Raw genomic sequence first — 17,815 nt, 5'->3', positions numbered from 1 at the left:
AACTCCCGAAGAACCAACCAACATTGGGAAGAACGAGTCCTTTTCCAGTCGACATTTGATGTATTATTTGAAATCTTATATTTCTTTTTTTTTTTTTTTTTTTTTTTTTTCTACTCCATCAACAACCTATTCCAGCAATCAATAATTGTTGCATTGTCCAAAAAACCCAGCCTTCCCCACATCACTCTCTCTCTCTCTCACAGTTCCTATCTATTCTTTCCTTATCAAAGAAATCAAGCCCTATTTAAGGAAGACAAATAAAACACAGAGGCAATCGTTTCACATACTGCAATTTAGAATCTCAGCATCAACATCAGGTATGCACAAGCAATTTTCTGCGAATTCTATCAAGCAAAATATAAATGGGAAGTTTCCCAGATAGCCTTTACTTTCAAAAGAAAAAACAAAAGTTTCCCAGAAGTCCATTGCAGAAATTAAGAAACATTCTCTGAACTTCGCCATGATGATATTTTAGTAAGCAGGAAAGAATCAAAGAACAGAACCCTACAAGATCAGTGGGAGTCCTTTGCGGTTTATTATCATTGTATATTTTGGACAGGGTGGTAGCAGTGGTTTCAAGCAATAAAGCTCATTGTGCTACAGAGCTCTCATATATTTCTAAAGAATTGTTTGATCTTGAATACATAGCTGAATTAACAGGTTCTATTCAAATGAGGAGAGAAAAGTAAAGGGCTGGGGGAAGATTGGGAAATAATTATCTAGGTACACGAGTGACAATATAGCGCCCCTTCTCTAGATCATAGATAGTCTTTAATTGAGGTTTCTGCCATTGCAGTACAAAGAACATAGCAAGTACAGCTGTTAAAAGAAATGCAAACAACAAAAAGTACGTAACTGACTCATTTCCAACAATCTGCCCCAAATTATCGGGTTCCAACTCAAGGGGCTCCAACATTGTTTCGACAATGAAAGCTCCAAATGTCCAGTCAAGAGGAATGCTTCCAGTGTGATTTGCAAACCCAACCCTACAAATAATATTATTACCTCAATTCACATAATTTGGTTTTCAAACAGAATATTTAAATATAATAAAGATTCAAACAAGTTTACTATCTATAAATGTCACCATGTGAATACTTTCAAACTGTCATTGTGGTATAGCTTAAACCTCTGAAAGTTGGATTTGATTTATAAATTTTAAGGTTATACAGAGACTAACATCTCAGCTAAGGTTATACAGAGACTAACATCTCAGCTTCTCAACATGCAAGACACACTGTCATGGGCACCCAAATCCAATATTGCAAAAAATGGAGAATAAATCAGAAACATTAGCATGACATTAGGCCTCAACTAGAAGCTGCAACTACATTTATAGCATCAGAACACATCTATACCGTATTCAAGGAAGGTTTTAGGTTACAAACCAAGAACTCGGCTTTCCTTTCATTATGCATCTATCTTAAACCTCCAAAAAGATGTTGCAGAAAAAGGGATGTCACTAAAGTGACTAAACATAATCAGTAGATTCATTTTTTGTGGATAATTAACAAAAATTTATTGATAAAAAAGATAGCCCAAGTGCACAAAGAGTATCCTATGGGTACAACAAAGTCAAGCTCTCAAAGTACAAAATCAATCACATCTAATAGTGAAGTAAAGGAAAATGAGCCCAATGCTATCATCCAACCAAACAAAGATTTGAAGAATAAGAGCTTAAGATCAAAAATAGTTCATATTCACAGCCGTCAAAACTTCTAGCATTCCATTCTCGCTAAATGTACCACATCAAACAATAATGGTCCGTTTGGATTGAGGGGAAGGGAGGGGGAATAGAGTAAAGTAGAGTAGATTTAGGCCAAAATTAGCCTATTTTTAGCCAACTCTACTCTACTCCCCTCCACTTCCCCTCCTTCCCCCCTCCATCCAAACAGGCCCTAAGGGATGGCTTTCCAAATTTCTATATTCCGAAGACAACAAACTGACCCTGACAGGAAGTTAGCATATCCATAGCACGATGTGGCATAACCCACTGAACTGCAAACCAAACACCAAAATCCACGACTCTGTAGCTATAGGACGATAATCCACAATCTCTTCACTGCATTTACACATATAACACCAATCTAACACAATAATATCTCCCTAGCAAACTATCAATAGTAAGAATTTTCCCCAAAGAAACAATCCACGAAAGAAAGCACCTCTCAGTGGTACCTTCGATCTCCTTTAGATACTTTTCCAAGGAAAAGACATGGCACTAGTAGAAATCAAAGTACGATAGTATCATCTAACTTCAGCCCCACTCCCTCGCACTGTTTTAGTGTAATTTAGTTCCATAAAAATCATCTAACTTCAATCTGCTGTCCAAACACTCATTAGCAATCAAAACAGTCTAAGATCTGTCTTACCTTCACAAAAGCATTTTGAGACTGGAGATTATTTCATTAGCACCATCCTCAGTCTATCAGCCAAGACTTTAGTAATAGTTTTGTATACCTGCCCACTAAGTTGATGGGCCAAAAGTCCACATCCACAACATCTAATTTTTTGGGAATAAAGGCAATGAAGATTGCATTTAGGCTCTTCTCAAACTCACCTTGCAAATGGAAATTCTGGAACACTACCATTACATTAGCTGAACTAGACTGATAATTAATTGTACTAAACAAAATTTTCAACTCCTTGCTACCCTTCAATAGCCTTGAGAAAGCCCGCAACCTCCACTTCAAAGCCAGCATAGGAAGTGCCCAAAAGTTTTTTAAGTCATTTGAGTTTCCTCGTAACACAGTCCGATGTGTGTGTATCACTGCAACTTCCTCCCCCACTGAGCTTGCCTTTTCATCCATAAGGTTTGAAATAGCCAGAGGCTCCCCAAACAGAGGGTCCTCGCCTTCCCCCCAACAGAGAACGACAGCTCTACTACCTAAAATCTCATCCTTATACCACAATTCTGTTGCCGAGTCACCCAGATCCTTGTCCCTGTCCCACTAAGATTCAAAAGACATTTGCAACGTGTGTGGACATATACTTTTATCCACTTAAAAGAAATGTTAAGCTATTTGATACGATCCTAACAGTCTGATATCTAGGCAACAAAAGTTTGGACACTTGCAAATTGATTCAAATTTTGACACATGGATGACCGCATGGATTAGGCTTTTTAAGTTATAGTACCCAATACAAAATGGATACTTTGTTTCATGAAAGCTAGAATTACAAAATATTACAACTAGAAAAGAAAAACAATGTGTCTGTATACAAAAGAGAATTCCTATCATGCTTCTTACTCTTATTGCTAAGTAATGTAGATTGTAGAAGAGTCCTATAAAAAATGTCAATTGTAGAAGAGAGTGGATGAACCCATTAAGTAAAACCCAAAGCATGAGAGTAACAATACCTTTTTTCATTCATAGGGATTCCGAGACTGTCATGCAAAAGTGCCATCATATATGCTGAAGAGAAACAATATCTTGACAAATCCAAATCATCAATGTTTTGATGCTGGATTCTCAGTTTACTCCAGTCATCTTCACAGTAATGTTGACCAGCTGCTTCCAACACCAACAAAGAAGCCTTAGGAATGAGCCCAAAAAACTGTAGACGGTAGAATCAGTGAAAATAAGTACTAGATTAATGACTAGAAACAAAGAGAAACATGATACAACATATGTAAATATGATTCGATGATAATAAAGTGTTCACTCAATGGAATATTCAGTTGGTTTAACTGAGATGAGGGTTACCTCATTATGCCAATTCAATTGAAAATAAAAAAAATAAAAAAAACCCTCCAAAGGTTTATTTTGGATATATCAGGTACTTCTTGAAACTGATTCCAGTTATACAAAATGGTTTTTGTATTGTTCACTTGTTGGGACGTGAAAATCAGTGATAAATGCAAGCTTGCCTCCAATATATTTAGTCTTGATATTTGCAAAGTTGTTTATTCCCATCTAGGCTGAGTTATAGCACATTGCTTAATGTCCAGATGCCTCACATGGATTGGCATCTAGGTGCCTAAAAAACTAAACTTGTGTCTGTGTGTGTGTAAATATATATATAGATAGAGAGAGAGAGAGAGAGAGAGAGAGAGAGAGAGAGAGAGTAATTTTTGTTATTGCTTCAGCACATACTCCCCAAAAAGTAGATCCTGCTCTAATAGCTCCAAATAAATTAAATACATGCATAAAGATACAAAGGCTTCTTTTTGATAATTAGAGTTTGTAATCTTTTAGGACCTGTATCCTGTGTTCATAATGTATCCCCTCTTTCTCAATAACATTTTATTAATTTTAAAAAAATGATGAAGGCTTATTATTCCACAACAGCAAATGCACTTTTTCACTCTTTCATATGGTAGGGGACTCCGCTTGGAAAAGAAAATTTTCCATACTAATGGATTCAAGCCCAAGACCATGGGCTCCAATGTATGAGATCTAGTAGCACTTATAATTAGATCTGCTCTTCATGGAACAACTTGGGATTTGTGATCCCAGGTTAGATCAGTTATGTATATGCAGCACCTCATAAAGTGCAAGTGCAAGTGCAATTGCATGCATCTGAGTCTTATAACAGTATTACAGCCCCTAAATACAATATCAAACTGTTCTTTTCTCTATAACTATAAAACCCAAGCCTTCTTCCCTAAGCCAGGCTCGAAGTCCTTATTTTTTATGCTGAAATGAAATATCCTGCTCCAGCCATTCATGTCAAATTTCTATTCTGCTTCACTCTGGATCTGCCCAATATCTATAATTGTGCCATCTGTAATGCGCCTAACACATTTTTCACCTCACTAATTTAAATCCTTAGAGCATGAACTACCATAAACCAAATTGTTTTAAAATATTAACTTATGTGTCATTAGTTTACAAACCTCAGAAGTAAATAAAATATCTTCCGAAGAAACTGGCTTGCCTAGTGACTCAGGAAAGAGGGATGAAACAATTTTGCAAGGCAGATGCAAGCATTTATCTGCATAGAAAGGAAGACTTGTCAACAAATAGCGTTTTCCCAAGTATTGTGAAATCTTAAAATCTAATGAGTTTACAAAAGAAAATAAAAACAGTAACAAGAGAAGAGATGAGGTACACTAAAACTTTAAGAGGTATAGGATCACACATGGATGGAACAAGATAAGCTAGTTATAGATGCCATAATTTGGCTTTCAGATTTGAACTTCTAAATGATTGATAAAACATAGATATAAATTAAATTTCTTAATCTGTAGTTCACGTAGTTTCTATTTGCTCCCTATACTTATAAGAAATTGCTAAATTTATGGTTAAGTGATTAAATTTACCATTTCCTAATAGTTTAAACTTTTGGGAGAATTGGTAATTTAATATGGTATCAGAGTGTGGAGTCCTAAGTTCGATCCCGTTATCCTCTACTCTAACTTCCATTTAAAATCTCACGTGTTGGGCCTCACCTATTAAAGTTTGAGCATGAACGCAAGGAGAAGTGTTAGAATTATGTGATTAAATGGTTAAATTCACTATATCTCGATAGTTTAAGTTTTTGGGACAATCAGTAATTTAACATAGTATTAGAATAAGAGATCCTGAGTTCGATCCCTATGTTTACTCTACCTCCCATATGAAATGTTAAAATCCCACATATTAGGCCCCCACTTATCAAGAGAAAGTTTAGGCCCACACATGAGAGAGAGTGTTAAAATTATGGTTAAGTGATTAAATTCATCATTTCCTAATAGTTTTAAGCTTTTGGGACAATCGGTAATTTAACAGAAATCAATTTACTAAAAATTTTCAATTCTAACAATTAAGTCCAATCAATAACCATCATTCACGAAATTGATGTAATTTGATGGCATGGATCTCAATTAGGGCTTTAATTAATTACATGCCATGTACAACTCTCAAGAATCCTAAAAAGGCCCGCATCGCCGCTACAATAAGGAGCATACATTTTTAAAATGCAACGTTTTCAAAATCTGTGACCCCTAGCCCAAAAAAATGATTTCAACTCCATTACCAGATGACTAATGATTAGTTTAAAATCCTTTACTAGGAGACATAATCAAGTTCCATAAGTTCAAGGCAAATTTCATTTGGCATTTTTATTTGGAAAGTTACACACGCATCCAATGAGTCTAGAACCCATGACCTCATCCTTCATCTAGAACTTATAATGAGAGAAGGTGCCAATTAAGCTAGAGCCCATTGTTATTTTGGTTCCTTCTTTTAAGTTTGAGTCAATTGTCATTTTTGTTCTTAAAGTTTTGTTTTCAATGTGGCCCTTCTGTCCATTGCCCTTGAATGGCTGCCGTAAACCCCCTCACAAAATGACCTAAGTTTTTTTTTTTTTTTTTTAATAATAATTCTAAATCATAAAACAAATTGTTTCTTAAACCAAAAAAAAAAAAAAAAAAAAACCACAGTAAAAACCACCCCACTCCCATCACTGCCATCTCTCATAAGTATCATCCTGATTTTGGTCTATCATCAATCTATCATAATTCATTTATGCCAAAGATGTTTTAACAAACATGCATCCTATTGCCAAAAAAAAAAAAAAAACTTGTATATCACACCATCCAAAGAGAGAAATAAATGAGCAAATTCTACAGGTCATTAATCCAGTAGAAAAAGCATATTCCTATAAAGGATCTACACCATCCATCAACAGCACCAACTGCTTCTTTTGCCCCCATCCCTTTTAATGGCGGACTATCGAAAATTTTACCTCACAATAATTCAGTTGACAGTCACTCATTGAATTAGATGGTTGATTCAAATTGTGCTGAGAGACTGTGAACGACTTACTCCACTGCTCAATAGCAAGAGATATTTGGTCGTTTGTTTTCTCTCCTTTTGGTGTAATGTGAGTTACGCCTTATATTATGTTAGATTTGTTGGCTTGTTGGAAGGGTTGAGTTACCTTATATTATGGTATCTTTGCTGACCTTTTTCTATTGGTAATTTGGGACATCCCCATAGGGAGTCCATGGTTCGAACCTGGATTTCCCCCATGGGCGAACGGGAGGTTTTCACTAAGCCAAGAGGCTCATGGGCAGATTCATTGGTTTTTGGGAAAGGTTGGTTGCTGAAACATAAGAATGCCATGATCTGGAATGTTGTGCCATTGGCTCTTATGTGGTGTTTTTGGAGCAAACAAAATTCCCATATATTTTCATGAATAAGAAATTGCAGCTGAAGACATCCAGCTCTTGTTTCTTAGACCATTACACAAATGCATAGCTGCTACAATTTTCTTTTCTTTTACTCCTATGTTGGATTTTATTTGAATCACTAAGCTTTAGATGTTTGGAAATTTTTGTTTATAATGTATACCTCTGGTGTACTAGGATGGCACACCCTTTATGGCTTATGCACACTTTTAATACATGGCATTAAAATGCAAATGCAAGACACATTTACTGGAAATTAAAAAATAGAGGCTAATTTCTGTTCAAGTATTCAATGAAACTTCAGGTCAAAAGAAGGCATAAATTCACAATCAGCAAAAATTCAAATTATAATGAAAAAGTCCATACTCATCATACTGAAGGAACAGAAGAATTTTCTACCTTTTTTTCTCTTTAACAATGCCAATGCTTCATTTCTGCATGCAGAAAAGTTTCCAGCTGGATGAGATGTCGGAATCTTAGCATAACTAGCATTCAGTGGCAGATTATATCCTCTGGGAATGCAAGGGTTACCAATGAGGCCATCAGTAGAACTTGACACTGCATTACCAATTATATAGAGTTTCCAATTAGCAATGGATCAATTACCTTATTGAATTCTGAAATAGAACATTCTGCATGACATCAAATTTTGTCTCTTACATGTGATGTAATACATTGAGCTTACAAGACATGCCAGGAAAGATTTTACGCTGAGCATATGTCTTTGAAAATCATGTCACAAAATCTTCATATGATGTCACAAAAACAAATTTTTTTTTTTTGATAAGTATGATGTCACAAAAACAACTAAGATATAAAAACTAAAGAAATGGAGGAAGAAAGCTTCAAGACTAAATATTCCCCAAGCAATTGAAAGTTTTGCAACAGCACAGGTATCAGTCATATCTGGACTTGAGTATTCAAAGCAAGTTTTATCCCACAGTACTAGAAAAGGAAAGTCTAACTCACAAGATCCCAACTCTCTTGAATTGTGAGCCTCGTACAGTGATTCCCAGGCTGCATCCTATACAAGAAAGAACTGTCAGAGTTGTTTGTACAGGGACCTTCCACCATATATGTTTAAAAATAATGAGAAATAATCAAATAACACAGAGCTCACTGCAGAAAATTATGTAGCAGCAGTGGTGCAAAATATACTATCGTTAGTTCAATTGTCAATAGTAACTCATTGTATACCTTATTAAAATGTTATCATACAGCTTCAAGTTTCTCTCACAAATAAATGACCACTCACCCTCTATAAAAGGATTAAAAAAAGTATGATGGTAACCTTAAAAGAAGATAATCAATAATTTCAGGTATTATCTCAATAGCATTGCAGATGTATTTCAACTGTCTTGGAAAGCAAATTACAACTTAATGCTAGATCAAAGGACAGTACTTCACAAACATCATCCAAGCTTTCATGTCAACATCAAATATACCTACTCAACAGCCTCATCACAATGCCATAGTTACTATCATTAGCACCAAACTGCCATTTCCTACCAAAACTTGCTGTCACTCTACACCACCAGAAAACGTTGCGCTGGAGCACGCAATTGAAAGGAAGCATATGCTACACTAAATCCAAATCCAGTCGATGTTGAAACAATTAAGTGGCTTTGCAAAGAAATTGGGAGCTGATATCCATTAAATGCAAAAATCCTAACCAACAAACGGATCAACTACGAGTGCAGAGTGCAGGCATTCCAACACATTAAAAAACCAACAAAACACATCAAACCATAAATACATATACATATATATGTGTGTGTGTACATATATATTCAAGTTTTTTTTTAACTGCTTAATATGTCCTACATTTTAATTGCTCTAAACTATTCAAACCAGATTTTATTTATTAACATATATTTCATAATCAATTTCACTAATTAACAGATCACAAATAGTCAAATAGATAACGATGAACTAGCATCCTAACTGAGTTTTGCACGGCTGTCTTTATCATAATTCCTCTCCTTCCCTCTCAAGTACTTGGGCCCATCTCTATCACTATTTCACAATCAACTACATCTCCCTTTCATTAAAGGGAAGCCATATCCCACAACCACCAAGCACAAAGCCCCACACCCCCCCTCCTGGGCAGGCGCCAACACCTACATACTCAGTAAAGACACAAAAACAGAAATATGAGGTTGTTTGCATGGCTGTGGAGCAAATGCATTCGTCCTTTACACATACAGCCTTTTCCAATAGCAAAGATTATCCACATCAGGCATGCCAAAGCCCAAAAGGCAAAAAAGAAAAAAAACACACATATTAGGGTTGAGAATTTAACATAAGGGAGAGGGCTACCTCCCTCCATATAGTTTGTAGAATCCAATGGGCATCCAATGGACGACACTCACTCACTCACACACACACACATATACTAGCCTCATCAGACGCGCTTTGCGTGTGGGATGAAGCTTTTTTTAAATTATTTTTTATTTTGGCTTTAGTGAAATAATGTTTAAAAGTGTGATATAGATGGTGTCTTAATTTTTAGGATTTTTCTCTATGTGAGAGTTGATAAAAGTTTGAAAGTCTAAAACTTAAGAACTTTTTAAAAAATGGTAAATTACTCTTTTAACCAGTTTGTTTTTTTAAATTTAAAATTATCTAACTAAAAGATATGGGTATTTTAGAGAGTTTGAGAATTTGTGTGAGGATATTTTAGTATGCAAAATGATGAAACCCAAATAGGGAATCCTCTTATTAATAGTATGGATAGATAGATAAATATATATATATATATATATATATATATTTATATATATTTATAAGGAAATAAACATATACTGAACAGAAGAACAGGTTAAAGTCTAGTATTTTCATTTACAAAGGTAATGCACAGGAAACACCTGACCGAATTTTGGAAAGCTCTGAGTATATAGATAATAAATAACTCCAGACAATTTGACAATTCTTGAAGATTGCAGCTGTTCTGTTTCTTTTGTAGCAAAAGTAACCTGCAATAGGATAGTTCCAACTTCAATTCAGCATCTCTCAAAATAATAAAATTATCCATTGAAATGTAAAGCAGCCCACCAGAAATCATAAATAAATAAATAGCTAAAAAAAAAAACTTATATTAATAAAATAAAAAAATTTATATATATATATGATGTCATCTATGGTCCCTAGAGATCTATTTTGAATATATTAAAAAACTTTATAACAGGAATTAGACAGAAATTAAAATCCCAAAAATGGAATTATATGTTTAAAAATCTAGAATCACTTGCACCACACTTTCCAGTCCTATTCAATAACTTTACTTTCTTTAATAAGAACTATATAACAATTTAGCAATCTAAATTCAATCATTTTGATATTTTTTTTAAAGGAATATTTCAGAATGTATAAAAAGATAACATGCTTTATTCCTGAATGCTGTTGATAGGTGACAAGCATGATTGCTGGTTGTCAATATTCCATGAGCTTTGCTGAGAAAAGCAATGATAAGGGGTTTTGCAAATTAAGTAACCATTAATAATCATGCTTAATTGGAAAGCTGAGATTGCAGACCTCATTGTTTACCGGTCAATATAAATAGTCACCCTTTGTTCTTAATACCCATACATTTGGTGATAAAATAATACCAAACATCACATCTTGCAACCACTTCCCCTTAAACATGTTTCAACGCAGCATAAAAAACAACCTCTTAAGTAAATAAATGATAGGAGATCTCTAAAAACAGTAGAAGTTAAACATACAGAAACTTAAGTTTTCCTGGGAATGAAATATACAGGTTACATTAGGTAGAGGATAAGAATGGAGAAAATAAATAAAGAAGAAGAGGGAGTAAACATAAAATCACTTCTACCCTACTAATCTCTTGCTTTCAGAAACTATTGCATAAATAAGAAGAACCTCAAACAGATTCATAAACAGGAGAGTAACATCAATCAATTGTTCTTACATCACTAATTTACGGGGAGTTGGTGGATTATTTGTTACTTCATTGTGCTTTAGCTTATGCATTGTGGAGTTATGTTTTTGGTCTTTTTGGAGTTCATTGGGTGATGCTGCATAATAGAGTGATTGATCTACTAGCTGGTTGGCAAAATTGGCTCAATCAATGTTCTTCCACTGTGTGGATTTTAGTTCCATTGTGTCTGATGTGGATTTTGCGGAGGGAGTTGAATTATTGTACTTCTGAAGATGTGGAGTTTCGAAAATGCATTTGAAGACTTTTTCTTTTAAAATTAATCAGTGAATGGTCAAACTGTTCTAGGTCTTTTTTATGATAAACTGTCCTAGGTCACAGTGAGAGGGGTATAATAACAGATTTCATTGAATTGCTTTCTTTTCAGGCTATCTTGCGTGTTCTATTGTTCATGTGGTAGTTTTTTTTTTTTTTTTAAATAAAATCATTTAGTTATATAAAAAATAAAAATTTACGGTTTGAATGTATAAGTTTTGTAAGCTTTTTAATGTATTTGTTTCCAAGGTTTGATAAATAATTTACTTTAAAAAAAAAAAGGGTTTGATGAATAATTCCTGTATCAAGAGTAGAAACTGCTTCTCCTTTGTATTATACCCCCCCCCCCCCCCAAACAAAATAAATAAATAAATAAAAGGATGCAGGTTCATGAACATGAGAAATGAACCGGCATTTTGAGGAATTGGAGAAAATAGTTTCAGATTTCAAACTTTTCTTCTTCAAGACTCTTCTGGATTGGGTTGCAGTGTTATGATGTCATTCTTTCACTTGAGCTCATGATTTATTTTCTATTCATGGGTTTTTGGACTTTTGTACTTTATGCTCTTGATTTGTACTTTGTCCCTGATGTATACTTCCTGTATACTCCAGTGACACTTTTCTTCTTTTAATAATATATTTTTATTGCTTATCAAAAAAAAAAAAAAAGAAGAAAGAAAGAACATGAGAAATGAACTCCAACAACAAAGCAAAACTAAGATGTCAGACACATTCAAGAAACCTGTGAATAGGAGTCCAACAAATGAGTCGTACTTGTCAATAAGAATAAGAGTCCCACATGTACAGCCATACATGAATGCATACAATTTACATATTAAAAGCATTAAAATTGTGGTCAAAAGACACTTGATGAAAGATAATAACCTGCAAAGAAGCCCCACCAAATTCAACTATCCCAGTGGTTTCCTGTGGTTCACTTCCCAAAGCTCCAAGAGCATAGTTTGCAGCAACCCAAGCATAAAAACCTTCGTCTTCACCTGTTTCATGATCATTTCAAGTGTCATTTACAATAAGGGTGAGAGGTGAATTCCTAAAAGAACAAGAACAATAAGCAATGACCTTTCAACCTACCATAACAGACAAAGTATTATTAAATTAACTAATAAATCTGGAAACAACAAAGATATTGAAACAAAGCTAATAAATTTAGTAAACAAGATAGTCTGTTAATATATTAATTATTAAGCTACCAGATTCTACTGTGCATGTGTCATGTTTATACAAAATGGAGATATTTATGATAAATACATTACCTGCATACCAACTCTTTTGCCTGAAACCCCTCCAACCAATTTTGTTTGTCCAGTTTAGAAAATCTAACATTTTAAGGGAAAACTATTTAATACTTTGTCGCTCAAAGAAAAAAATATTTTTTTTTTGTGCCCTTATAAACTTTCAAGAATTTAAACCTGAAAAAAAATAAAAATAAAGGGCAAGGGTATGTAGAAAAGTCAATAAAGTAATGACCATTAAACCTCTTCAAATTTCGGATGGCCAACTCCCACTCTGGAGAATTACTTGAGGCCAATGAGTGTTGAAGAAAAGAAGAAAGGGGAGAATGGAAGCCTAACAAAAGCTAAACCAGAAAAGGCCCTTCACTTCCTTACTAGGAAGAAATTTGAAGCTGCCAGCAAGGGAAAAAAAGGTTGCTTGCGTATTGATGAGGCAAGAATTGAACACAAATAGATCTGGAACAGTTGACAGAAGAAGTGCCAAAGGAAGTTCAGGAGTTACTGTCAAGTTTTTTTATAACCTGATTCTGATGAATTGCCACCTTTACCAGATGTGCAGCATGCCATAGATCTGGTTCCAGGGTCTTCTCTACCTTATTTACCAGCTTATCGTATGAATCCCATTGGATATGCTGAACTTAGAAGGCCAGCAGACGAGTTATTAAGAAAAGGGTTCATTTGAGAGAGCCTTAGCCCTTTTGCAGTCCTTGCTTTGTTAACTCCAAAGAAAGATGGCAGATGGAGAATGTGCTTAAAAATTAAAAGTGTCGACTGTCAAGCAATCAACAAAATCACTGCCACACACTGGTTCCCTATTCCACAACTTGCGGATATGTTAGATATGCTAACTGGAGTTAAATTAAAGATGAGTGCTGGATTTACTGATCATGACACTGTAGTTACAATGTTGTCATAGTGCTGAAATTTAGTATTTTAATAATTCAGGGATGTAATAAGTAGGGACATTTGGTCTTTTACTCTTTTTTTTTTATTCTATAATAATATGTGGTTCAGATTATTTTAATTCAATGGTCAAGATTAAGTGTTGTCAGGTTTTTCTCAGGGTACGTTTGATACACTGAATGTAGATTACATTAGGAATAGTAATTTTTATTACTAGGAATAGAAGACATTGTAATGAAATAACTATTACTATTTATAAGTTTGGTTGTTACATATGGAAAGCTTATAAAATATGATGTATAAGGAAACTTTATATTTTTAGAAATATATTAATTTTAAAACCTATTATATGCACTAAGGAATAGCTATTACATCCATTTTAAAGAGAAATAGCTATTCTTCAATTTAAAGAATAGTCATTCCAATGTAATAAGTAATCCATGTAATAAAAATGCAATCAAATGACTGACTTGCTATTACACTTGAATAACTATTCCATTACAGGAGCTATTACAGCATACCAAACTTACCCTTAGACATTTATATAAGCTTTGTATTGGGATTTTATTATGATTCATGATTAATCAAAATTTTGATTTGTTTGGGTCTCCTTAAACACTAATGTGATGTTGTGACGCTTTCTTTCACTAGGATTGATTTCTAGGAAACTACTAGAATGATGCTAGTAGTTATTTTATATTTCCATAGAGTTTTCTTCGATTTTCCAGCAAGTGGTGAGCTGTTACTTTTCCAACCAATTCCCAAATCTTTAAAATTTTAACTCGCATTTTTCATGAGGAAAACAGTTGCAATCATAATGAATAAAGGTGACTGCTTGGACAAGCTGCTGATCGTCAAAAGTTAGGATGCTGTAGAAAGTGAATGATGACAAGTAGTTGATGAATTTACATTAATTCTAAGCAATTGAATTATTGAATCCTACTTATCAAAAAATAAATTAACAATTCAATCCCAATAAAGTGATGCATGCAATTAGTAAATTCTTGAACGCACAACCTCATCTTCCATCTTACCCTTACAAGTGGAAGATGGAGGATAAGTGCCATTTTAGCTTAGAGCTTATTGACTGAATGAATAATAATATCACATATACATACTTTTTGATAAGTTGAAGATGAAGAAATTAAAGCAAGGCAACACTATTTGTGCTTTATTTACCCAAACTTACTACACTTAAGGAACTGTACTTAAGTTTTATCCAAAGAAAATGCCAAAGGTACTACAAATTTTACCACACGGACATGGCATTTGACTTAAACAACATAGTAAATAAATGTATGAATAACGTTTTTTGTGATTAACAATGCATCAAATTGTAAGTCTTAGTAAAATTTACAGTATTGTAGCAGTTAATAGACATTAAAGCAAAAAGGCAATACAATTGAGAACAACAGTGTTGAAGAGTAAGGTTAAGCATGAAATTTGAAGGTCAAAATTGATGAAGATAACAAAATCAAATTGGGTTTCGAAGCGAAACAATGCAGTCAAGAAGTAAACTTGTTTTACCTGGAATTACACGCGCCCATGGATCCTTGAACAGAAACCCAGACGATCTCAAAAGCTTTCTACACGACTCGAGAACCTTATCCCTACTCTCCGGACCCAAATTGTTCAAATGCGCACCGACCATCAACTGAATTTTAGTGTTCCTCCGCTCCTTTTTGGGGACCCGGCGCTTCGCGAAGGCGATCAAGTGCGCGATCGAGTCCGGGTCGAGAGCGAGACCGGGTCGGACCTTCATGGAGCTGGAGCCGGAGCCGTCCATGAGGGGGATCCTGGCCTCGGCGTCGCCGAGGAACTCGAAGACGCGGACGCGGGATCCGGCGGAGCCGGCGTTGATGACGACGCCGAAGAGCGGGGAGGACTTGGGGTCGGTGAACTTGGTGGAGGAGTGGATCTTTTGGGCGGTGGAGAAGAGGTGGAAGAGGAAAGGGACGGTGAAGAGAGAGGCGAGGAGGAGGAGGCATTTGGAGTGGAAAGAGTGCTGTTGCTGTTGCTTGCTAGGGTTTGGCGGTTGAGAGAAGAGGTGCATACGGGGGTGGAGTTGAGTGCGGTGCGGCGGAATGAAGGCGGAGGAAGAGGAGGAGTAAGAAGATGAAGATGAAGATGAAGAAGAAGTCCATCTGGACAAATCCATTTCGGGTTGTGGATTTTGGTTATTGGTTTTGGAAGTTTTGTTACATTGTGATTGTGGTGGTGGATGTGGCGGTAATGGGAGTATGGTTTAGTTGGTTTGGATTTTGGAATTTTGTGTTTGTGTGTGTGTGTGTGTGTGTGATAGTAGTACTGGTGGTGATGATGAAGAATGATGAGTTGATGAATATGCTTATATTCCGTTCTTGCTTTACAGAATATAACTTTATTTAATATTTGACCGTTTATAACGAAAGCACGGTTAATTGTACCTCTCTCGAAAGTATTTCTCTTGAAATAGAAAGTAGCTATTTTTTTTTTCTTAATTAAAAGATGGAAAAAAACTAATCTTTATTTTATTTTAAGAAAATTTCAAGTTATAACGTCTACTCTTAATGATAACTTTTTATCATTAGATTAAAACATCAATTAGTTTTTTTGGTAAAGACGGAGATTGAACTTCAGATGTTTTATTTAACCATAAAAGATTTTACCGATTGAGTTAACTAGAACCAACAATTAATATTTATTGGGAGTTGAATAGAAATAATCAAAAAACTTATGTTAGGAATATTATATAAATGAATGTGTCACCCAAAAAAAAAAAAAAAAAAAAAAAATCAAATGAACATAACTTTGTCTTCATATGTTAGGCAAAATTTGCTAAATAGCATCTTTTTAGAAAAATATTAGATAAATAACATACGTTTGAAAGTATTCAGCAAGTTGGACGGTTTTTAGAACTCAAGTTTCACAAACTCGAGTTCCAACCCAAAATCGAGTTTCCCAAACTTGATTTACCCTTGGATTAATCTGACGTGGATTAAAAAAAAAACACACAGGTACTTGAGTTTAGTAAACTCGAGTACCTCTGATATTTTATATTCCCTGCTTGGAAGTCGAGTATAACAAACTCGAGTTCCTTGCAAGTAAATTTTTTTTTTTTTTTTAAATGGAACTCGAGGTTGCTACACTCGAGTTCCATGTGTTTTTTTTTTTTTTAATCTGTGTCAGATGAAACCAAGCGTAAATCGAGTTTGGGAAACTCGATTTTGGGTTGGAACTCGAGTTTCACAAACTCGAGTTCCAAAAACAGTCCAACTTATTAAATTGTTTCATTCGCATACTATTTTACTAAAATTTTTCTAAAAATATGTTGTTCAGCAAATTTTGCCTCATATGTTATGATCAAATAAGCATATAATCCATTTCATGTCATCGTCATGCTAGCATAAAAAAATTCCAATGAATATAACTTTCTTAACGAAAACCTAACATCCACGAGTCCATTATAGACCAAGAATCATGTTCATTTCATCAATCTATTGCTTAAAACCCGATTTAAAACATTAGTATTACTATTTCTGTATGTGTTCTAATAAGTATTATTGTTTACTAAAAAGAGAAAATGTTCGCTTTGTTAAAGAATTAATTTTGTTAACGCGTTCTTAGTCATTTAATCGCTCTATAATTCTAGCATAGAAATATCATGGATCAAATTTTGAAAATGAATCACTCTTGAATCATAAATAATCCATACCTTTATGTTCAATAATGTACCTTAATTTTGATGCATCTAAAATGCAAAAGAAGCACAATCTTTTCTTGCCAACAAACAAACTTTATTCCTTGAATCTTTGTTCCATTGAATGTTTGTTCATTGAATCCATTGAACTTTGCAAGTCTTGATCTTCACTTTGAAAGCTTCTTCAAAATCTTCTTTACATCTCTCAATATCATCTTAAACTTTGTGGAGCTTTAAGGAAAAATAATGGGAACTTTTTTTTTTTTGGTTGAAAATTTGAAGTAGGTTTGGAGACACAAATTAATCACTTTCTTTAGATGACATTACCCCACTTGATTAAGTTTGCTATAGGGTTCCAAGAAAATCATCTACAAGATACGACTAGGTTTTGATTTTACAAATAACAATTTTGGAGAATCATTCGAATTTGTCTAATGTTGTGGAAAAACAGTATATGCTCTATAAGCATCAAAACAATCATTACTCTAAAAAAAATATATATGAACATTAATAAAAACACAAAATGGTCCTGTCAGTATGTTCTTCGTCTACCATGATGGACGATCAGGACTTCCTGCTAAGAGAAAATAAGATGTGATAGAAGACACTGGGTTGGTGCCTGCCAAGGACCATTCAATACTTAAATCAAT

At 34.4% G+C, this 17,815-nt stretch overlaps 1 protein-coding gene across 2 annotated transcripts; it reads right to left on the bottom strand.

Moving 5' to 3' along the window:
• Positions 1 to 573: 573 nt before the first annotated feature.
• Positions 574 to 15,883, bottom strand: LOC115982692 (probable apyrase 6). 2 transcript variants are annotated; one of them, XM_031105373.1, is made up of 8 exons: positions 15,014 to 15,883; positions 12,216 to 12,328; positions 9,985 to 10,092; positions 8,087 to 8,141; positions 7,517 to 7,675; positions 4,841 to 4,938; positions 3,362 to 3,558; positions 574 to 986 (listed from the first exon to the last, which is right to left on the bottom strand). In XM_031105373.1, exons 1-8 carry the CDS (start codon positions 15,642 to 15,644, stop codon positions 716 to 718), a joined length of 1,632 nt encoding a protein of 543 aa, XP_030961233.1. In that variant the 5' UTR covers positions 15,645 to 15,883; the 3' UTR covers positions 574 to 715. The 2 variants fall into 2 exon arrangements, with proteins under 2 accessions (XP_030961233.1, XP_030961242.1); XM_031105382.1 differs by having other exon boundaries at positions 8,087 to 8,134; positions 9,990 to 10,092; positions 15,014 to 15,829.
• Between the last annotated feature and the right edge of the window lie 1,932 nt (positions 15,884 to 17,815).

The sequence above is a fragment of the Quercus lobata genome, chromosome 1 (assembly GCF_001633185.2).
Source record: "Quercus lobata isolate SW786 chromosome 1, ValleyOak3.0 Primary Assembly, whole genome shotgun sequence".
NCBI lineage: Eukaryota > Viridiplantae > Streptophyta > Magnoliopsida > Fagales > Fagaceae > Quercus > Quercus lobata.
Note: the sequence above shows the minus strand (reverse complement) of the source record. Positions and strands in the feature narration are given on the sequence as shown.

Coding starts and splice junctions, on each gene's coding strand:
- LOC115982692 (XM_031105373.1), bottom strand. CDS start 15,644: ATGGATTTGTCCAGATGGACTTCTTCTTCATCTTCATCTTCATCTTCT. Junction 10,093..12,215: donor TTGGTGGGGCTTCTTTGCAG/GTTATTATCTTT, acceptor ATCCTATTGCAG/GTTACTTTTGCTACAAAAGA. Junction 4,939..7,516: donor ATTGTTAAAGAGAAAAAAAG/GTAGAAAATTCT, acceptor CTTTCTATGCAG/ATAAATGCTTGCATCTGCCT.